We start from the raw sequence: 24271 nt of genomic DNA, 5'->3' as shown, positions 1-24271 counted from the left end.
TAATCTCGCGAGATCAGAAGACCGACCGTGAGGACGATACTATAGGACGTGATCGCGCTATAAGGGGATAAAGGGTTGACCGGGAGGAACCGGTGGCCACCCAAGAAGGCGGTCTCCTTTCTCTCTGTGCCGAGCCGACCGTTTAACAGGGCCCCCTTTGATCTTTTCTTTTTCCCCCCTTTTTGCCGATTATTTTTCTCTTTTCTTTCTCTTTTAAGATTGCCGCTGGAAGATCGCTCGCTCGCGAGAAAGGGAGAGAAGACATAATGGAGACGCTCGAACGATGCGAGTGAGCTTGTTAGGCTGACGTCTCAATTTTAACGCTCTCGATCGGGAGTCGAGAAGTCGCGGGTATTCGAAGGGAAAGAAAGAGAGAAAGAAAGAGAAAGAGACAGAGATGCTGAGGGTGGGCCCCGCATGCGTGGCGGCGTTCGCATAAGCGCCAGAACGGGCCACACGCATTCACCTTTCGCATATGTATACGAGCGAATATGCATGCACATGTATTTATGTGTTTACACTTGTATATACTTACATGTATACACACATGGCGAGCGTTACGCATTCTAGATGCCACGTTCGGAATAAAGACAAGTCCCGAGAAGACAAGAAGATAAAGTACACGCAGAGGAGAGCGGGGAGCGGTAAAATAACGCGGGCTAAAAGGGCTCTCTGTCGGGTTGTGGGAGAGACAAGGGGGGGGGGAAGAGGGCGAGGGGCAGATGGAAACCCCAGAGGGGACGGAAGGGAGAAAGACAACGGTGGATGGCGTCGCGGGGGGTGAAACCCGCGGGGAAAAGAAGAAACGCGAAGATAGGAGCCTTGGCTCATAATAGGTGGAGAGGCCGGCGCCTCTCGTAGCATCACCACGTGGCATGCGGCCAACTACTGTCTCCTGATCAATATGCTTACGGCTGCCTCGCCTCTCTTTCTATCCCTTTCCTCTCGCGTCTTTCTTTTGCGTCTCTCCGTCATGAGAGAGCGGCGGATCAGGCGTTTCGTTGACGCGATGCGATGCGATGCGTTATCCGGCGTGTCAAAGGTAACCCAGGAACCATGTCGCCGTCCTTCTTCCACGTGATCCCAATGCGCGATCGAAGGATCAACTTCCTATGCGACGTAAGTACACGAGATCAGGTTGACGCGGTGCGTTCATTGTATTATATATCGAATAAAATTGAAGAAATTAGATGTAAAGATAATCTTGATTAATAAGATAGTTATATCATCGTGTGGCTTTTTTCATTCTAAAAAGACATTTCCCAAATTCCTTTTTTAAAACTCAAATTGGTAACCCCTTGCTTACACAATATTAGATAAATAACGAATATATATATATAAATATATATATATATATATATATACCTATTCTTGTGGCACCAATTTCGTAATTAATATAATTAATTGAAAAAATACTATTACATCATTCAATTATTTTAAGTATTCAAAATCGGTAATTATCGCATACGATTATTTTAAATATTAATAAGATAGCGGGGAATATCGCTGGAGCTATAATGAGTAGCTCTACAAATTCGATCTATTTTTTTTTTATCAAAGAGTGAAGAACCATCGAAATTTCTGCATTGCGAAAAATATAGCTGCGATTAAATTTGGAGATCGTTCTCCATGTGTAGGTCGTCCGACATCAATTTTTCTTCGCTCTCCAGGCAATTACAATCTACGACGTTACAAATATGTGCGAGCAATATCGTTTTTGCGAACAAAAGTGAAGATCTATGGCGATCCTTGCTCCCGAGGATTCCGAGATAAATATCTCGCGTGGGTGGGACAAATTGGTCATCCGTTTCTACTCGAGCGTTATCTTATCATCGGCGAAGTATTGCCCGTGATATACCGTTGGCGCCTAACAGGTGGTCTCCGTTCGCGCCGACCGGCCGCCTCTCTTGCGATCGGTCGACGCTGCTAATGACGCCAAGATCATTGCGATACTGCGCGAATCGTTCGCAGTACCACGCGTCAGTCACGTGGTGCTGACTGCTCCGAGTGATCTCTTCGTCTCTGTTTCTTTCCTTCCTCCTTCCTCTGCCTCTCTCACTCACTCTTTTAGTATCATTTTGTTAAAACCAGATGAAAATTCAAATAATATATATACTACGCGACTAAACCAAACCCGCGTTCTCATTTCTTTTTCTTTTATCCTCCTCCTCTTAAATCATCATCCGATCCTGAAGGTATCGCGCTCGCGCAATATCATCATCAAGGGCCGACCCTACATACTTATATGTGCGTACAGGATCTTTAAATATCCCAGCGGTGGATCACGAAGAGCTATCGAGTTATAAGGGACCACCTATATAAAGTTACCGAGAAGTTTAGTCGGCCGTTGTAGTACCTATATCGTGGTGGGTGGGTGAACAGTATCTCGTTGGTCGTGCTCGACACCGCCGACGGTAGTGGGTGGTTGATAGTGGTGGTGGTGATAGTAATGGTGGTGGTAGTGGTGGTGGTGGCTACCGCTGGTTGCTGGTGCTGCTGCTGGCTGCTGCTACTGCTGCTGCTGTTCCTGATGCCGGCTCACAGCCGCTGGTTATGGTACGGTGGTGGTGCCGGTATCGGTAGTGGTGGTAGTGGTGGTTGCCCCTCAGTGTCCGGCGCGCCTCCGACAAGCGTGCTTCGGTCGTTACGAGAGGATCCTATATGAACTCGCTCCCGGCGTTCATCGCGGATGACATCGGCTGATTTCCTGCCGTCGTCGCGTAACAGAGAGACGGCCAGAGAGACGGACCAGGATAATAACGGCGAGTGGGCAAAGTGGAAAAAGCGGCAGGTGGCGGACGAGAAAGAGGAGGAGGAGGAGGAGGAAGAGGAGAACACGTCGAGGAAGCCGGAGTCGGGACGGGATTACGATCGTGTACGTGGAATTACGCGGATTACCGTCGGCTCGGTCGGGTTGTCGCTGTCGCACGAGGAAGGATGCGATTAGCTTCGACCACGCTACGGTGCTCGTCGTTGCTAACAGGGTACGCGGTGATAAATCTGCGCGGGTCGTTCGCGCGGGTCAGGACGGGTCCGCGACGTTTGCCGCATGCGGCAGCCAGGCACCACGACGACGACGACTACGAGTCCTGCTAACCGACGAGCCGCAGGATCCTACGCGCGCGGGAGGAGTGGACCACCGCGTACGGGCACCCGAAGATATCCGGAGGGGGAACACGGGGGAACACCGTAGTCGCGAGCGCGCGTGGGTCATTACGGGCGGAGCGTGCCCGCAGTCGGAGCATCGGCACACGGGGCCACGCCAGACTTTTAAATGGTGCATTATTATCCCGGGGATCTTAGTCGTAGTGAAGAGTTAGATATACATAGGAAGTGTCCGAGAAAGTCGAGAAGACCCTAGTCGATAGCGAGCGACGTCGCCGCTTCATTCGTTCCGAGGAGCCGGCGTGACAGGGAGGAAGAAAGAAAGGGATAGAGAGAGAGAGAGAGAGAGAGAGAGAGAGAGAAAAAAAGCGAGGGAGAAAAAGGGGGAAAGATAAAGAGAGAAGGAGAGAGAGAGAAAGAGAGAGAAAAAGGGGTTAGAGTAGCGAAGTGAAGCGTGCACACACAGTCAAGTTCAACGACCCGCTCGGATTAGCTCGCGCGAACGAGCGGAAGGCCGGCTCAAGGACGGTGTTCAGGAGGAGTCCGGCGGAAAGGAAGACGCACGGAGGGAAAGAGAGCGTGAATAGCGCAAAATATACATATACCTACAATTATATCTATTATATATATATCTATACAAACATACATACATATATATATATATATACATATATATATATATGTACGAACGAGGAAACGCGTTTAAGGGTGAACGTGAGAACGCGGAAGCAAAGCGAGCGCGAATGGCCGAAACTACGAGCGGCGTCCACCGGTCGGTTACGGCGATCCATTGCTTGGGTGAGATCTATCTTGAGGCGCCGGCAATCGGTAGTTGGTGATGGGGGGTTTAGGCGAGGATGCCTTCTCCCTGTCTTCTCTGTCGTCATCATCACCGTCGTCGTCGTCACCGCTACGCGCCGTCATCCCCTACGCCGTCGAGTCGTCGTACCGTTCCGTCCCACGTCGTCCCGTCGTCCCCAGTGACCGCCATCGTCGTCGTCGTCGTCGTGGTCCCCGTAGTCCCACGGCACCACCGCAGGCAAGGAGCAAGCCCGTTATTAACGGCAACCAGAGGAGGATCCTCACCGGCGCGAGAGACTTCCTGTTCTTCGGCGTCGGATGCGTCGGCGGTAACGGCGTCAGCGTCAGCGTCATCGTCGACGGGGAGCCTAACGACACCCGAGGAGGAAGGAAGCCTCTACGCGCATCAGGTAGGACACTCGGGGTACCGGTATCGGATCAAGAGCAGAAGGAAAGAAGGGAGCACCGAAGCAAGAGAAGGAGGAGGTGGAGGTGGTGGGGACGAACGAGGTGACTCGCCGTCGAGATGCACCAGGTGCCCTACGAACGCAGCGGCACCTCGAGCGAAGACCGAAACGATAGGATCTTCTGGGAGCGGGAGCAGCCCGAGTGCGTCAGGCGGGTGCTGCAACAGCAGCAGCCTAGATCCCACGGTCGTGCCCGTGCCCGTGCCCGTGCCCGTGCCCGTGCCCGTGCCCGTGTTCGTGCCCGCGTTCGCGCCCGCGCCCGTGCCCGCGCTCGCGTACGCGCGCGCGCTCGAACGCGCCGATTGTCGACGACGGCGGCGAGGACGACGACGAGGACGACGACGACGACGACGACGACGACGACGACGAGCGGGATCGTCGATCGGACAACAGCGACGACTACGACGACGACTACGACAAGACAGCGATTACGGCGGCACGACGCCGGGCCCCACGTGGACCGCGTGGACTCGCTGCACTGTCTGGGCCCGGTACGCACCGTCCATAGCAGCGCCCCGCCGACGCTGCCGTCCAATTTACTGCTCATAGGACTGGCACTCTGTTGTCTGGCTCTGCCAGCGGTGCAGCCGCGTCTCAGCAACCACCATCAAACGTGTCCGGGTTGCCCGCATCAGCAACCGCAACAGCAACAGCATCATCATCATCATCACGTGCACCACGAGGGCCCAGCGAGGAGCGGCCTTTTCAAGGACACTGTCGCGCCCAGCCCGGACGATCTTAGGCTGGAGGCGATCAAACATCAAATCCTGCAGAAACTCGGCTTGAGGACTCGCCCGGACGTTAACAGGACGTTGGCCACCGTGCCCCGGCACTTGGCCCTGGAGACCCTTTACCGGGCGGAGGCGCAAACGCCGCCGCGCTACTCTGACCGGTCAAGGGTCGACTACGAGAGTGAGTATTCGGGCGAGTTCCTCTACGGCGGCGACGAGTACTCGTATAGGAATCTCGATCAAGAGACCACCACCACGGAGGGTAACGCCAGGACCACCGCCAAGTCCTATCAGGGCTACGACGATGTTCAAGAGGAGCTGGACGACTTCTACGCGAGGACTTCGGAGATTATCACCTTCGCCGAACCCGGTGAGTCCGCTGATACTCCCCTCAAAAATCTTTAAGTGCTTATGCTCGCACTTAAAATAAATCGCATTAATTTCCCTGTTCTCCGCATTTCGCCGCAAAAGTTTAGAAGATTGATTTCATTAATTGTACGAGCGATATCAAGAGATTCAGTAATTCGACGATAAGTACATCGATATAATAAGCGTAACCGACACGTGACCGTGTCTGCTGTGTCTATATGCCATTGGTCTGACGTTTGATTTCTCTACTGAATACTCCGAGAGACGATCAAAGACGATTCAAGCAACGAGGGCCTAAAAATTACCTGTAAAATACTAAAACTATTAAATCAATGGTCCCAGTTTTTATAAAACGTAATAAAATACAAAAAAAATTTAAGATGTTGAAATGTGTAATTTTTAAATATGAATTGTGATATCAAATATGTAATGTACAGTATGGTGCCATCAATTCGATGGGTCATAGAATTCTGACTTTAATAGTTTACTTTAATAATTAATAATTATTAAAGTATCCAGCCAATAAGCCAGAATTCGATAACCTATCGAATTAAGGCACTTTACTGGTACACAATTTTATTACGATGTATCATTTATATAAATCCTTATTAATAATTCTTTGTGCGCGTAATAAAACTGTGTACATTACACATTTAAAAAAACGTTACAATTTATATTTGAAAATTACACATTTCAACATCTTAGGTTTCTTTCGTATTTCATTACGTTTTCAGGATTGGGATTTCGGAATCGGAACCATTGGCTTGCGTTCAGCAGAAAAAGTTGCTTTATAGCTGTTGTAAAATTCGCGAATCTGGTTGGTGTACTCTTCGCTTCGATCAAAATTAAAAGCATCCCAATCAGATTTACAAATTTTACAACAGTTGCAAAGCAGTTTTCTCTACGCAGCCATTGATTTAATAGTATCAACGTTTTACATATATAATTTTAAAAAGTCTGCTACAAGAATCGGAGGTCAAAGCTTCTTGAAACCGATATAATTTGACAGATTCGCACTTCGACGCAGTGGATACGCAGGAAAATGATTTCTTCGTTGTCACATTCGTGACAACAGAAGCGCAACAATTAACGCAAGATGCAGCATGGCAAATTGGATTCATCGTTGTTATACCGGTTGCTATTATCGACCTCACTTTCTCCTCGCATCCTCGACGCGAAGCACATGGTATTTCGCGAGGAAAATTTCCAAGAGAAACGTCGCGAGTGTTCCTGCGCGGCGCCGATATCGAACAATCGAGAACGATCTAGAGAACACGAGTGTCCTTGCCGCACACGAATGCGATTTCTAACGCGACCGATCTCACACGTGTATAAAGCTCGTTTCTGAGAAAACGCTTTCTAACATGACCGCCGGCGCGAGGTGCCGGTGCTCGTGGGGAATCCTTGAAAAAGTTGCAAAGATTTCTGCATGCGAAGCGCGAAACGTCGACGTAAATTGCGGCCGCCGGGTCTTGCAACATTGTCAACTTCGCTCGATAAGCGTCGCGGCAATCTCAATCAAAATATTCCGCCTACATATAAGAAAATTATTCCGCATCGGATAAAGGACGTTGCTGCACTTATAGACGCAGGCTATTGTACATACGTCATGTATGAATCCTGCAATTATTAATTAATCGCGATACATCACGCGAAATCATTAAAATAATCAATAATGCAACGTTTAATACATAATGACGTCTGAAAATCTGAAATCTTACCACCGCTTTTAAATAAATTTTGTACATAATTAATAATTAACAATCGCATATAACCATACCAATTTAAATTGAGCTGGAAGCAAGTTTCTTGGCTTCTCGAGTTGATCGGCCTCTTATTTCTCCAATGATTCAATACAATCTTTTTTTCTGATTTTAGTTGTTCAATGTATGTTTACTTGCCATTGGTGTAAAAAAAAAAGAATCATCGAGGATTATGACATTATTCAATTATGCAAGCAGTTCTATATTATTTTAGAATTTTAGATGTATAATATGAATACGAAAAACGAAGCTAGATTCAACAATCGATAGTAATTCGGGGATGTACTTACAGACAAATTGGAAAAACTCGAAGGCCAACGGCGATTTGATATTGCGCTTTCTTCCTGTCGTTTGACATCGCTAGGATGAAACTATATTGGATTAAACTTATCAAACTATTGAATTGAATGAAACTATTGGATGCCAAATTGCACGAGGAGAACTCATTGATTTCCATGTCTGATTGGATGACCCGGTCACTGGATAGAAGCTTTTCTATAACGGCCATGGTACAGAAAAACTTAAATGGTAATAAGACTTAAGCAAACTGACCAATTATAGTCAAGTATTCTCGGAAACTTAAGATAGCTAATATTATAGTCAATTTGTTTACTGTTTAAATCTTACTGCAAGTTTTTCTACGTGTCATGGCCCTAAACCCTTCCCCGTACGTCTCGATACGCTATAATAACGACCACTTGACTGTATCGATATAAATCGAAAAATATAGCGACGGTTCATTCCGTTCTTCGTCTAATGATCGCCTTTCAAATTAGTGTAACTTCTCGAGGATCACATTGCTCACAATTGATACTCGACATGATTTTTGACGGCTCTTGTTATGGTAAGATATTATAGATGTAATTTTTTATAAGATTATATTGATTAATAATGAACGTTTATTGCTTGCGATTTGTACACGCTACGTATAATTTGATCAAGTTACTGTAAAGTAATCAGATTGCTGTAAAGTCTCAAAGCAATTAAAAACCATTTTAGTATCTAGAAAAATAAGTTTAATTCTTTTAGAAAATAAAGGATAATTCCTTGAAAAAATTTTGCAATTTTTAACATTAATCTCTGCGGAGTTAAAAATTTCCTTTTCTTAAATCTCTCTCTCGCGAATAAAGGTGTGTGTTAATTTTCGATTGTACATTCTGTGATACGTCAAACGTAGATCTGAACGAATAAAACTTTTGTCTTGCTACCGTGAGACTTGTGAAAATGGAGCGTACAAATACCTCTGTGTATTAAATAACAAGTACGCGAATGTGGATTTGAAATGGCAAGTTGCAATAAGCTTAGCCTCCGATAACAGGGCGACTTCCACGAAACGCCAAACAACACGTCGCATGTTCAACACACAGCATGCTCGATGCATACGAATATACAGTGTAATAACCTGTGGTGTGTGTGCAACGCGACTTCGGGGTTAATCCATCCGCGTGTATATATTGCATTATTTCTCCGGTAACGACACGTAGGGTAACGTTTTATTGCCATCTGATATGACGTAACGAATACGTTTATCCATTAAACCCGCATAAATGATTCTAATTAACAATTGATTCCGACGGTTTTACGCGGCGCTTAATTCGCTCGGATTAACATCACCGGTGGAAATCGCGTCAAATAAAAAAAAAAAACAAAGAAAGAAGTTCACAATAGTAAATCCAAAGCTGACTCATCGCAAAATTTCGAGTGGCTCGTCATACCTGCAACTTCTACCATGATTCCCATGCATTATTCACTACAACATCATTTTAGTTTCACTTCCTTGTAGTTTCGCCTAGTTCGGGTCGCGTCCACGACGCGATTCGTGTACGTAATTGCGGAAAATCGCGGTCAGATCTTTTTCCGGTTTCAGCAAATGTCCACGACGTCCACGACGAATTTCGCGGGCGCGAGCGATGGGTGTTGGTGGGAGGAAAGGTCGGGGTACGCGGGGGAGATTCGAGGGTCGATCACGCGGGTCGATCACGCGGGTCGTGCCCGACGAAATTTCGGTGCGGGATTGACAGGAGAGGCGGAACGCACCCCCGTCGCTCGACGGCGAACGCTTGACGAGCCGTTCGCACGCGTCCCCGCCGGAGCCACACACCTGCAGCCACGTGGCCCGCCGCAGTCGCCGCGAGTGTTGCGACAACAGAGAAGCGGTCTATAGTTCACTCCGCAGAGAGAGAGGGAGAGAGGGGGGGAGAGAGAGAGAGAGAGAGAGAGAGAGAGAGAGAGAGAGAGAGAGAGAGAGAGAGAGAGGGAGAGAGGGGGGGAGAGAGAGAGAGAGAGAGAGAGAGAGAGAGAGAGTTCACAGTAACTCTAAGTTTAACAATAAGGGTAATAGAACCCCAAGGTAGAAACGGTAATGTTGCCGACTCGTTGCCGCGAACGTAGCCCCCGGCGCTTGCATCTTCGCCACCGTTAAATTAACGAGCCCCGCGAGTTTCGTGCCCCTCTTCTAGAGCCGCGTGCGAAACGCTCGGCGGTTTGTGCGCATTCGCATCATTAGTTTCTCGCTTGATAGCAGTGATATCGATTTCGGAAAGTCGATTCGCAAATATAGCAGCCTTGCTTTTCTATCAAAATTAGAATTCTAGGAACAAAAGTCTAGGAACCTAAAAACTGGAACAGTTAAAAAATCTGCGAAATTAAGAAATCTTATATAGAAATAGAAATATGCAGAAACAAGAAATCCTCGAGGTCTCGAAAATAAAACTGGGCTTCACAAAACTACACATTGCACACACATTTACGTTTCTAATTTCTCTTGTAATATTTTATTTATATGTATTAATTTCTAAAGGAAAAAAACTTTCAATTTTGTTCTACATGGATAGATATTACGAGGGAAAGTAACTTATAGCGAATTAATTACGTGTTGCGACAAAACGGAAATTCGGCTTAATTACGCTTCAGCGCGGCATTATACTCGGCTCGGACTCGTTCGCGATCGATTCGCGCGAGCCGACGAAGTTTGCAAACTTTTCTCGGCGCGATATCGATTCTTAGATCCTCGCGCGTTCCCGGCGCGAGAATTTCAAAGCGGAAATCGGGAGAGCGCTCGCGGGCGCCTCCGCCCGCCGAATTTCGGTCCCCGCGGGACCCTGCCCGCGCCGTGGTGGTTCTCCGAATGATTTTTCCGGACACCTCGCGTGCCGGAGGCGTATCGTAATGCGCCATACGTGATACTTTAACGTTAATGTCGCCGTGTCACTATACATAGCCGATGAACACGTCATTCTTTTTGAAGAAACTAAAGAAACTATAAACGCGCGCGCGCGACCACCATTGCGCTCGGCCCGGCATCGACCGCGGGCGGCCGGCGGGCGCGCGGCACGCGGGGGTTGCCGCAGGGGAAAGTTTGTGTTCCACATTTTTTGTCTACGTGAAACGCGCGAAAAAATGCCGCGGAACCCGGACAACGGCGGGGGTTCCCACTCCTCGCGGTCTTTTGCCAGTCGTACTCGACGTGCCGCGGGTACTTTTCTCTACCTACCCGGTTGAATCGATATACACCGACCGCGCATACAACTCCGGACTGACGGACGATAATTACTTGTCGCGTCGCCGCGAAATTTTCCCAGCAGACGCGCTCTCGCCCTTCTCGCCCTCGTCTTCCGGTTCGTCGTCGAGCCGCGATCGGTCGCGCGGCATCGCGCGCGCGAAACAGAATTTCACCCCTCATCGCTCATTCTCGCCGATATCACGGCCGGGCCGGAATCGCGAGATCCGGTGACACAATTTGTAACACCACGCGACAACCGGGAGATAAATCAACGTAACCTGTGACGCGTATTTTTATACATATCTTACACTTGTAAATTTGTGCTTCCGGGGCATTCTCGATCACTCTTAACATCTTACCAGTGGATGAAAACATAGTTGGATGATAAAAGTAATATTTCTACATAATATAATTGTCAAAATTTGCACACGTGTGTGACATAGCGGCTAATAAAGTTGCTCAAACCTGACCCGGTTTCTAATATATATCACTTCCAATCAATCCGCGATTTTTTCTTACGAGTTTCACCAATCACGCAACGTGAAACTTAAATGTCTTAATTAAAACATGTTACTTTTTAAATATTTCCGCTGAACACTAGAAAGGAAAAGTTCTCAAGCTCAGGACATATTCGGTTAACTGGGGTCCGGAGACGAGCGATGTTTTCGACGGGCGCTAGAAAAATGATCTCGGCGGGAAAGTTTCGCTCGTTTAGCGCCACCGTCAAAAGCAACATATAACGCGCCGGTACAGCCTGTTAACGAGTTTTCTAATAATAACCGCGCGAGAGTCAAACTCTGTCGTCGAAAACAATTTTATTACTATTATTTCAGGTATCGTTCCGCGTCGCCCTTTCCCTTGCCAAACTCCCATCGATTGGGCCGTCCTCTCCCTTAAATCTCTCTAACGATTACATTGCAGTATATGATTACGGAGTAAAATCCCTCCTACGGGCGCGCGCGAGGGGATCAACCCCGTTCGACTTTTGACCGCGACTTGTCCTGCACTCTTGTTTCTCCCTATCCATTAATCGTATAAAGTAAATCCTAAAATAGAAATAGATAGGTAGGTAAATAGATAAAGAGAAAGCTAAATGTTCGAGCATTCAATTAAGAACATATTCAGTCAATTAACGATAATAATTATTAATTGACTTGTTTTATGAATGTTTTATTATAAATTTATATCTTTTATTTATTATAAGTACAATTATTCTAATAATTATTATTCTAATAATAATTTTAATTGATTAGGGGAGACCGGGGCTAACGATAAGCCGACAACGGAGCTAACTTGACACTAGGCTATTTGCCAATTTAAATCTATCGTAGAAACTTGCCTTTCCTACTGTAAATGCGTCTTTATGTGCCAGTATTATCAACGGAATTTGGTAACATTCTGAGTTATAGCGTAATTTTTAACGCGACATAAGCGTTTTTGATAGTAAAAAGTAATTTTTCTGATCTCTCGAAAATGTCTACTCTTTCATCGAGCTTTACTCTTGCGAATCCACCGGTAAGTGATTTTGATGGGAAATTCGATGCTTTATACGAATCCGATAATAATTTTTGCATATTTTCAAAATTTTTATATTTTTGGAGTAACAAGAGTAAAAAACGACGTTCGGGGCTAAGTCGACAGGGGCTAAGTCGACACGCTGTTTTATTGGTTCCCAATAACAAACGATGCTTGTAATGCAGCATATGGCCCATGACAAATGTGTGCGCACGTGTAATCGCGAATTTACTTGCATAAATTGTTTTTCAGACATGAGTTCAGATGAAAATAATTGAATGTTCAAAAATTTTTGTTCTCATTATTTCCAATGATTGTTTTACTTAATTCCAAATTTTTGTACTTTCTAAATACACGATAAACAAATGTATATTTAGTTTCAGACAATAAAAAATAAGTTCCAGATCAAATTGTGTCGATCAGGCAAAGTGTCGAGTTTACACCCCGGCATTTTTCAATTTGAAAATTTGTCTTCGCGTCACTTTTCCTTTCCTGGCGGCAAAACAAAGCGACGTACAGCAAAACTTCCTGAATCAATTTTGTACCTGAAGATACACTCTTTAAATATATATCATTGAAAAAATTTGCCTAAAAATTTTAATTAAATATTAAAAATTGCTTTTGAAAAAATAGTGTCGGCTTAGCCCCAGTCTCTCCTACAATTTGTTTTATATAAATAATAATTATCCAGTTTTGTTTACTTTTAAAATCATGTTAACAAATGTATCGCAAACGTCTCAAATACCTTATATATTTCTTATAGGATTTCTTATAGGAATATTCTATATATTTCTTTTCGGTGATTAAACGATTTTAACCAATATGACGATCCTCTGTCTATTTCATACGTGGCCGATCGAATAAAACGGGATAATTCGTTGAGCGTAATCAAATTAATTCATTTTCCCGATCTGGTTATTCGGTTCTGCCAGGCTGATGCGGAAAGAAAAATAAAGCGGGGAGATAACGTCCTTTCACGATAATGCAATGGGAGATTGTACGAATGCAATCGACAGTAGAAAAACTCGTAATGGAGCTCGCTGGGCGATCGAAAGTTTCCACGGTGAAGGCTACCAAAAAAGATCGTCAAAACTCGTTTCGATGGAAACCTTTCAGGCGTTATTGCAAATTACAGGGGGGGATGAATTCTGTGCGGTGAAAGCAGGATGAAAATTATCGTCCGGAAACTATCTCGATGTTGAAGAATAAATAACAGAATCGCATATCGTATTTCTTAGAGTTGAATCATAAATTTCCAAGGATACTTTAGCGCGATATTAATAGATTATTTAAATAAGGCGGAATAATCTCGCGACGTGGTTTAAAGATCGGGACGATACACACTTTTTCGTAAAAGAAAACGCAACAAGGCGTATCGCGGAACGCTATTTAAAAATTCACTAGAGAGAGAGGATATCCGGACCTTGTACTCTCGACAATCGATACGAAGTGCCGGCATATGGCCGTGTAAGTCTCCCGATAGCGAGTAAGCGCATGAGGACGTGTTAACTGTCAGCAACAGCGGCAGCAGCAATAGCAACAGTAACGGCGGCAGCAATAGCAGCGTGAGCAACCAGCAACCGAGAGGTTTACAACCCGTGAGTAACGTTCCTATGCAAAAACAACGTTTATATTCTCGCCACCCTTCGGCGGGCGGGCGGGCGAGCCATTCCGAAGCGCTTGGACCATAAGATACCATAAGAATTTATGCGTCTCACTCAACAACGCCACCAACAGCTACCATTTCGTCGGCGTCGTTATCGTCGAGGATGCGAAATCCCGAACTACGAGAACGACGACGGCGACCATGGCGAGGAAGCAGAAGGGGTGGCTGACGGATAACGAGAGACGAAGAAAGTGTCAAGTTACTGAAGAAGATTAGGCTCTAAAAAGGAGAAGAGTATCGCCGATGACGATCCCTCTATTTTTACAGAAAGAAAAAAATATTTTAGCAGCAGATTCGTATTTGAAGTGATATGGATAATAATGGATATATCTCCGAAAAGATCCCTTATTCTCCATCGATCGAGACCGATCTACTTGGAGCTTATTAGAGTTAGTTAGAGTTAATTAGAAAGGGGAAGCAATTCTGCGAGAAGCGCCGCAGAGAGAAAGAGAACACACGATGCTCGATGCCTTCCAACGATGCGACGTATATAGGACGATATGCACGTTATTCCCCTCTTGTCTACTATTGTCTACTATTGTCTGCTCTTGTCCTTTTTTTCACTTCGTCAACCCTATCGCGTTCTCTTCCTCTTCGCGAATTCCATTCCCTTTAGACGCGGCCATTCCATCGCCATTATCAAACGATGCCGTAAGCCAGCAGTCATAATTTTGGCGGTTTATTGTGCCTCGCGTTTCTCATGTTCAAGAGGAAACCATTATCTCTGACAGGGTGTATTGCGTACGGTGTATTACCCAGTCGCGCCCAATGACGAACGGCCGAATCCGCTCCTCGTTCGCTCGCTCGCTCGCTCGCTCGCTCGCACGCGCGCGCGCGCGCGCCACTGGCGGTGGTTGGTGGTCCCCATGCAACCTGCTGCCAAGGATCATTTGCTTCGGTTAATTACACGTAACCACGCGCCTCCGCTTTCATCTAAGCGCGACGAAAGTCACGGAGATTGATTTGCCCCGAAGAAGTGTACGACAACGAAATAAGATTCGAAAGACTCGAAAACCTCGTACCTTTTCAAAAAGATATACATTAGCAACCAGAAAGAATCTGCGGAAGGGTGAGAATATGTATATGGAAGATGATTACTCTTTTCACAAAGTGCGAACAGTTAAATTATTTTTATTAAAATTCCACGGGGTTATCGTTCCTTGCCTCACACAAATTTGCCGTCGACCACAAAGGTCGTCATTGCCAGCTTTAATGATACAGCACGATCGGTTAATCGATTCTGATACGCGAATGCGGATTGCGGCATCGAGAGAGATGATTAATCGCTCGAGAAGACTCGGCTCACTAAAATCCCTGTGAACTCTCAACAACATCCAGTAACAATTTCAAGTACGCATGTTCTATTACATAAGTAGAGGCGATTCCAGTTCTGCATGAGACACGCGTAGCAACGACACCATTTAGCAAAACTTGCCGGGCATCTTGAGAATTTACGAAAAGACAAGGCGCCCGCCATTAATAGCAATAGAAACGATCTTTCGTATAGTAGTGCTTGTTTTGCCGCTTTATTTATTAGTAAAACTAGAAATTAGTAAAGTAGTAGCGAGATAGTAATTAATAGCTATTATTAAGCTATTATTAAGCGTCATCGCCTCTGCAACTTTTTAGATGAAATTGACCTAACAGATTGACATAAATGGATTCATTTTCGGTACTATATAAATTGCAGTTGTAATACAAGTTTTTTATATGCAATAAAGGATGTATATGTATGTGAACTACCTATACCAAATTTTCATAATATCTCTTTATCAACAACTTGCGAGTGGAAATGGGTTCAATGAACTAAATACTCGCGCATTTTGAGTTTTAGGTTGATTTTAGTTGAGGCGCTCTGTTTGCTAAATAATACACCAAGTAATGCGCTATTATACATAATACAACATTATTACATGATGAAAATTAATATATTAATTATACTATATAGGGTAAATATCTTCATCTATATTATATTTCGATATACAGTAAATTTGTTAGAGATTTATTTGCTATACCTAAATCGTTTCCTCTAGTCGGCAGGAGATTACTTTATCAGTATTATAGCACACAACGGCATAAAAATCCGCGTGCACAAACGAATAGCATCGCGACACGATGGGGCAACCTGAAACGCGGGGACGAAGTGACGTGACGCGACGCGACGCGACGCGTCGCGTCGCGACTCGGCGCGACACGATGGGCGAATTGACGCAGTATTTCTCAGGACATTCGTCATTGCCCGGATGAGATCCCGTAGACCAGAAAGATAGAGAAAGAGAGAGAGAGAGAGAGAGAGAGAGAGAGAGAGAGAGAGAGAGAGAGAGAGAGAGAGAGAGAGAGAGAGAGAGAGAGAGAGAAAGAGAGAGAGAGAGAGAGAGAGAGAGAGAGAGGGATTCCTGTCGCGCGCGTAGATCGGCCATTATGCGCGCTAGACGGTTGTCCTCTTTTAAAAGAACTTGGCGGCGGATCTTTATGAAAGCTCGAGCGTCCGTGGCTCGTAACTCGCGGTTAACAGTCACCGACTCGCAAAACGTCCTCCTATTTAGCCTCTTTGACTCGAGGCAGCACATGCTTTAGACTCCTCCACTATTTGGACAGGCTGACTGTCTATTAAGTCTGATCCAATTCGATCCTGTGATTTACTCGTCCTTTGTTTTCTTCAAATGCTTCACACACATGCACGCATCGTTTACATCTTTTATGTATTCATTAAATTGACGCGAGATTTGTCATATTAGTAAAATAAAGTTAAAACAAATTTCAACAAAGTTAAATAGTTTTGTTTTTATGTAGAAATCAATTTTTTAGTTCCCCGTCCCCCTCTTAAAGAATTCCGGTTTGCTAATTTTATTTCAACTTTACTTAACATTATCTAACTTATTTACTAACTAATACATATAGAAAAACGACGAATTCTTTTCGCACCAACTTGCAACCTAATATTTTACATTGCTACCGTTTGATGTATATAATTAATAAAATTCATCGTATTTTTATTGTCCTTTTTCGTTCTCCATCTTACTATTAGTCGTGCATTAATTAACCGCACCGATTGCACATCGTACTCATTGTTCTCATTCATACATGATAATAAAATGTTTGCGTAAACATCGTCCCACTTCTTCGCGAGTGATGCACACGCGAGTTGAGTTACTCCAAGTGTCCAAGAAAGTTTAACGCCGCTAATCCATCTACGAGCTTTTAACGCGGATACTTTATTCAAGGCCACCTCGTGAGAGCTAATACGAGACGGAGACGATCCTCTCGCGGACCTTGAAGCGTCGCCGGGAGCCGATACAGCGATATGACGAGAAAACGAACGGTATCGATTGCGTTTACATTCGTTCTCGCAACACGGCGCGACGCGGAGGCACTTTTGCGGTTCCATTATCCCTTTTTTTTTTACGATTGTGGAAAGATTGCGCCGAGCGTATTATATAGACGGGCATATATTTTCGCGCAACGCCGCGATTCTATAAAAACGCCCTGCCAAATCGTGAAAGAGGACGCGATAAAAGTTGTGCTATAAAAAGTCGATTGAGATACCGAGTGGGGCCCGATAGGCAGTAAACGACGTCGGTTAATTTTTTTCCCCTTTATTATTTATGGAGGCGCACAATGGCCGATGACGTGCGATTTAGCGTGTGTGACGACTTCTCGAGAAATTCGCCAATTTTCCCTCCCCGAAAGGGTCGAGCGTGCATCCCGAATTTCGCTCGAATAGAATAGAGTTCGTTCAACCTGTGGGAATTCCGAGGGAGAATACCGAGCGGATACTACGCGCGGGGGTTGAAATTCGCCCGCCCTCGCAATGCCTCGCGACATGCACTGTCCCATCTCTTCCTCTTTCCCTCCCTCTTCTTCCTCCCTTTTCTTTATCTTACCCTTTCTTTCTCTCGCTTTCTCTCTCTCTCTCTTTCTTTCTCTCTTTCTCTCGCTTTCTCTCTCTCTCTCTTTCTTTCTTCATTCTCTTTTTCACTTGCTCTCTCCCGATCTCTATCTCCTCGCATTTCTATCTCTTCTGCCACTTTTTTAATTCTCTTTTTTTCGCTCCTCCCTTTCATCCCTTTTCTCCTCTTTCTTTTTTTTCTCCCGCCCTTCGTTCTCCATTCGTTCTCTCTCCTTCTAGCCCTCATTCTCTGTCTCTTTTTCACTTTCTCTCTCTCTCTCTCTCTTTATGGGGAGTATTAGAACTGGGAGTTTGACGGTTCAGGATGGGATGAAACGGTTCGGGATGAGTTGGAGTGGGGCAGGGTCGAACTCATGGACGAACGAGCCGACGGATAGGACGGCTGGCGCCTGTAGTCAGATCGATGCACGTGGCTCCAGCTGGGCGCCGCTCTTCGTATATCTCCTACACCCCCTTTATTCCCTCTTGACTCTCCTCATCCTGGTACACTCTCCGCTTCAGGCTAGAAAAGGGTAGGTTACTTCCTCTCGCTCTCTCTCTCTCTCTCTCTCTATCCCCCTCCCTCTCCCTCTCCCTCTCTCTTTCTCTGTTCCCTTCGTATGTTTCCCGATCGTCTCGCGTCTTCACCCTCGTGCTTCTTCTTTCCTTCCTTTTCTTCCCCATTCTTCCCTCCTGTCCTCCTCCGTGTACTTCCCTTCCGTCTACACTCTTATCCTTCTCCCGCTCTCTTCTTCCGCCCTCCATCGCTTTTTCTCCCTTTGCCTACGCGACCTCTCTATTTATCCACGAGTTCATCCTTTTCTCTCTTTCTCTCTACTCCCCGCTTGTCCTTCCCGCATTCTACCCCGCGTGCTATCCACCGTCGTATCTTTTTCCTGGCATTGTCTTTAATTTCTCCGATGCACGTTCGTCTAATGTAGTATCGGGGTCTTGCTGCGTACAATCGCGCAACCCCGTTCGCGTAAAACGCGTAGCGTAATTCATTGTTCCGTTCCAACTCCTCCACTCTCCCTGCTGGGAATCTCTATATGATTCCCGATTCTCAAAACTAAATTGCAAATAAATCGTTCGGTTTATAGTGATACTTCGCGCGAGCGCGCGATAACACCTAACTATCGAACACTGCGCGATAAAAAAAAAAGAACCTTTACCGTAGCCCTCTTTGACAGTTGCTCCGTTTAAGTATACACTTGTACACGGCAACTCTTGAGAAAATCGAGACAGTCGCGTAATTTCGAGACTAGAGAACGTCCGACCTTGTTCGATCGTTTCCACTCGCCTCTTCTCTACGCGCAGATCAGACAGCTCGGTCGCATAGGTCGCGATTCCAGCTTGAACCGCACCAGCCACACCCAAAGCGACGACGGACACCGTCGATTTTTCCTTCAACGGGGGAACGACGCGCGGGTGAGATCGTCGCTCGATCGAGTCGATCGACGACGGCCTGCAGGTCCGGGATGGCCGGAATGGTAAAATCGCGGGATTCGGGGATACGTACGCGTTACCGCGTAATATGATCACGCGAATACGTCACACGTGCTTTAAACAGCGGGCAACGTCGTAGCTGCGAGCGACCACGTGGCGATAGATCTGGATCAGGGTTACTAACTGGCTATATCTGACCCTCTTATTTGACTGGTCGTATTACGGTCAATCGCCTCAGCCCTACACGATGCGAGTCGGATATCGCGCTTGTATACGTGGTACTATGTCTGGAACACGTCAGTGACATGTCGCGCTGTAATTAGATTCACACTGGGCTTATTCGTTGGACTTCTTATCTGGTGACAATACCGCGCGATCTTTGCGCGTTAGAATGTATATGCATCTTATCCATATAACGCGCGCGCGCGCGCGCATGTGTGTGTGGAGAACGCGGTATTATTTTAAACGCTTTATCGACGGACGACGTCGGGGGTGCACCATGCGTTTTCTTCGTCCACGGCGACGCGGCGGACATCGCGAGGTTCGATCGAACTACCTTTCTATACTCCGCTTTCGACAATAATTACTGGACTCGGTAATCACGCGCACGCAACCGTTTCCGCATACGTCGTCGGTTAATGTAACGTTTTACCGTGCACATCGCTAAGATAACTTATCTCGAACTCCGAGGCCCTAACTCGAGCGGCGTCCCGCAGAACCGCCCTCGAGAGTAGGAGAACTCACCGTGAAACCTCACGAACTTCCGGCTTTCCGCCCTAATAATCACTCTCCTACTCGGCGCCCTAACTGCGAGAACTTCCTTCCGTTTCCGCGTGACTTCACTCCCCGGACCCACGAATTTATACCCGCCCTTAAGCGCGCCCCCGATTTAAGCGATGCTTAAAAATCGCATTCTCCTCGTCTCTTCATCAATCTCAAGCCGCAATCTCCTCGCTTCCTGTTACAACCCCGTCCCCCTTGTCTTGTTCGTTCTCGTTCCCGGTAACAGTTGTAATCCCCCTTCCACCCTCCTACCGCGGATCGCTCTTACCTCGAGCCAAACTTCCACTTCCTACCGCACTGATCTAGTCTAATGCACTTTGCTGGTCCACGCGAATTCGTTTCTTCCGTCCCAGCGATCGATCCGATGTCCGTTCCATCAAGCGATCATTTTCAAATACGAGTCCGTCCGAAATGGTTATCCGATTCGTTCTCTTCAACCTCTTCGCAATTAAATTCAATTTGGTCATGTATTCTCTAAACAACTTCGACATTAACTATCATTGTAATTATCAAAGTCTCTCGAAGCTAAAAATACCTAATTAAATAAAAAGATCCTTCTAAATTTTCGTTCCATTATAATCCAGAGGTTGTTGAGGCTGCGAAATTTAAGCCAAGAATCGATTCGAGATCGGCTCAAGAGTCTGCAGATAAAAGAAAGTGCGGGGGGGGAGGGATACGTTGTATACTAGAACTTTTGGAACCACTATCTTAGGGGACCGTGGTACACCATTTGTCCTTACGAAGATTCCTGATGGTACCCGGATGATGAAAGTACGCGAAAGAAAATTCTTCTCGAAGCCTTGCCGTTATCTCCGACCACCGCGCCGTCGTCTCCGTTTTGCTGTCTGGCTTCCAGTCGCCTCAGCAGTTTTTGTGCGGGACCGACTCATTGGGAAACGGCGGAGTAGGGCTTGCTCGGGTGGTGCTTCTTCATTTATTCATCCAGCCGCGGATCCTCGCAACGATGCCGATTCGTACGACAGGATGTGCGATCTCTCCTCTCGTCTCCGCCGCGTCTCGATACATCGGGACGGCCGCGAATTGTCCTAGAAATCGCTGCTTTCTCTCGCTATTTCCCCGGCCTTCGAAGCGGGGAGTTTCGTGTTTATCCCTCGAGGCTCATCCTATCTCCGACGATCTCTCCGTCTCCCGACTCCAAGGACGGACCAAAATCTCGTTCGTCGGCGAGTTGTCAGTGACAAACTATGTAAGCTGCCGCTTACATTCGACCGGATCCTCGGATAGTCTTCGTTGCCGCCCTTTCCTCCCAATTTCTCTCCCGCGAAAGAATTATAGTCTCCGACGCTTCGTCGGGAAACCACTCGCGTATCGACGGCGGAAACATACCGCCCTTGATATCGCCGCGCGTTTCGTCAAAATAGAACCTGAGCAATCGTCTTTGAAAGTCATTGCCTGCTTTCGACGGTGAAAGCAACTTTGCCATTATGTAATTTTCTGTTGAACATTTCCCAACGATCCACTAACAATAAGTTCCTAAGTATGTATACGCCGTTTTCATTAGCATAATAAAAATTGTCAAGCATAAATAAGCTAAAGAGTGTTTAGTGAAATCTTTAACTAAGCGCTAGTATAATACTATCTCTCGTTGAACGTGACTATTGTAATGTCTTCCACATTTCATCATTCACTTTTAATTTTCTCGATTGTCAATTTCGAATCTGTTAACGATATCGCGCCTTTGTTACCGATTTCTAAGCAGCAGTCTTTTAAATATTTTGATTTGATTCCATTTTTTAATTTCATTTTGGTCTCAAAATCTAGTCTAACCTTAGCCCTAGTCTAAACCAAGCTAATCTTATCCCTAATATCGCTGAAAACCGATCCCGATTTAACTGCGGTAATTCATCCTTTCGCAGACACACTTGGCGGGATGATAGCAACTCGGTAGGTACTGCCAGGTCGACGTCGGCAACGTCGCTTTCTTTTCCCAAACGTTTCCCTCATCCTCTCGATCCTCTCGTTTCCCGACCACAATCCCCCGACCCTCGATCCTCCGCGACGTTTTCTCGATTTTCTTCGGTGCCGTCGCGCCTTTTCCTCGATATCCTATAGCGTGGCGCGTTTCAAATGGACAACTTGGCGACGGAAAGACCTTACTTTGCTTTACTGACATGCGCGTGTGCGAAATTTATTTTCCGCCACCGGGAGAGATCGCGCTAACCCCGATTACACGCGGTCGCGACCGATGTGAGGAATATGAAAGGCAAGGACGCGTGCAAAATTTTTTTTTCTCATTTTGGATTCAATAATATTATTTAAAGCAGAAGACAATATAAAATATGCAGGCCATATGGCGAATGTATTATATTTTAATCGATCCCCACATTCTCGATATTTCCACTAAAGAAACATTGTCTTCGACCTTATAAAAATAATCATGATAAAAGAAAGGTTTCTTTTTAATAATTTGTGTTTTTCTTTTATCTCAAAATTTATATTTCTTCGCTCTTCCTAATCGATCATATTTAATTTTCATAAAAAGCATATTTCTCAAATAGCAAGGGTGGGTTTTGGATTGTCTCTTTGTGTGCGCTTCTGGGAGAAGGGGACGCGCGGAAAGACGTCGGGACGATATATCAGCTTCTCCAGGACGAATCCAGAAGACCTACGAATATCGAGCCGTATATCTAAGGTCTAAACTCGGAAAAGTACTGACCTTTTTTTTCCCACGTCGCCCCGTACACTACCTCCAATGAAAAGGCTTTCTATTAAATTAGAGAACGCGGAAATCTCGGAGGGGTTCTTAAGCGACGGTTTCGGAAGAAAGCGCCGCCGGGAAAATTTCAAAAGTAGGACGACGCGAGTTATCTCGCGGCAGTTATCTGACGCAAGGTCACGAGGAGTTTGCCAATCATTTTCGAAGCCAAGTGAGCCGCTCGTGGCATTCGCGATTCTAACATGCCAGCTAGATCTGATTATTTAAGAATCTACCTATTTCGAGAAACAATAACGACCCGCTTTATCTCGGAAGCGTCATTGCTTCTAAACTTAACGTTCGCGGTTGCGATGCACTACGAGGCTGCGTTGTTTTCGTACACACCGTAGATTCACACGTTTACAACACACCCCATTAACCACCCCATCCTCGAAAATGATGGACCTATTTTGTTGTCGGAATGATCGATTAAATCTACATCCTTCGGTGTTTTAAAAAGATTATTTTGTAGCCTTGAAGTTTCTTTTGCATTTTCAAATTCCATTCTGTTTCCTAGTTTTCCTACGTAGCCTTTGTATTGTGAGATTATTCTTAGAGCGTTTCTTGGAAAATTTTGCCCCATCGAGGACATAATAGACATGATATAAGGCCTATAACACTCGAACCTTGGCCATGCTAATAGCTTGATTCGCTCGATAGCGTTTACTCTGCACCGTTACAATCTGGAGCCACGCTCCACGCGCTGTACTTGATCGGTATCATCTTTTACATTTATAGTAACTCTGCCACTTTTGGCAAAACCCAATTTGACATGCAAATAATTTCATTTTTCTGAAATCATCTACGGTTTATAATTGTAGCGAAAATTAATCAATTAAAAGACTCTAAATCGAGATGCAATCGTTTACGAAAATGTTGCTAGAAATTATAAGATAAATGAACATTTAATGTATTGGGGAAAACGCGATTATTGAAGCGTGATGCTTCTGCAGCTTTGACGTTAAACGCGTACAAAAAAAGTGCGCCATGCGATGGACGACCTCTCGTGTGAAATTTATTCCGAATGATATTCGTCGTAGGAGAAAAAAGTCTCGTCGCCCCTGTGCGATGAGAGAAGAGAGAACCGGGCGCAGATTCCCGTGGTGGTGTCGCATTGCGGCGCACGGGGGGCAAAAGTACCACCCGATGTACCGACCTCGAAATGTGCGACAGACGACGCACTCGAAACTCGAGCGAGGCCGTTAGAAAATCGAACTACGAAAATGTAGAACACGCGACCCAGAGCGAGAGAGGGAAAGAGAAAAATAGAGAGCGGGAGGAAAAGAGAGAGGGGGAGAGAGAGAGAGGGCCCAAAAAGAGAGCCCAGTAAAAGAGCGTGCGGAAACTCAAAGATACGAGATTCTTTACGCAGAGCGAAAAGTCGAGACAGAGTTCATCATATCGAGATGTCGAGTGTCGAGTCTCGAAGAATAAGTGACCGAGTGCCATAAGTGCCCTGTCGAAAATTTCCAACATTTCATGTAAAGATGTAAACCAACAAACATGGCGATTTTGGTA

General features: G+C 45.8%; 1 protein-coding gene across 1 annotated transcript in view; it reads left to right on the top strand.

Moving 5' to 3' along the window:
• Window positions 1-2549: 2549 nt before the first annotated feature.
• Actbeta (inhibin subunit beta) overlaps window positions 2550-24271 on the top strand; it is a 34463-nt gene continuing 12741 nt past the window's right edge. Inside the window, 3 exon segments of the mRNA XM_077412861.1 lie at window positions 2550-4739; window positions 4741-4809; window positions 4811-5474. Of these exon segments, the coding sequence (XP_077268987.1) occupies window positions 3963-4739; window positions 4741-4809; window positions 4811-5474 (1510 nt within the window). The 5' untranslated portion in view covers window positions 2550-3962.

This window comes from Temnothorax americanus, unplaced genomic scaffold (genome assembly GCF_048541705.1).
Source record: "Temnothorax americanus isolate GAGA-0224 unplaced genomic scaffold, ASM4854170v1 Scaffold31, whole genome shotgun sequence".
NCBI lineage: Eukaryota > Metazoa > Arthropoda > Insecta > Hymenoptera > Formicidae > Temnothorax > Temnothorax americanus.
The sequence above is the reverse complement of the archived record's forward strand: the minus strand, read 5'-3'. Positions and strand labels throughout refer to the sequence as shown.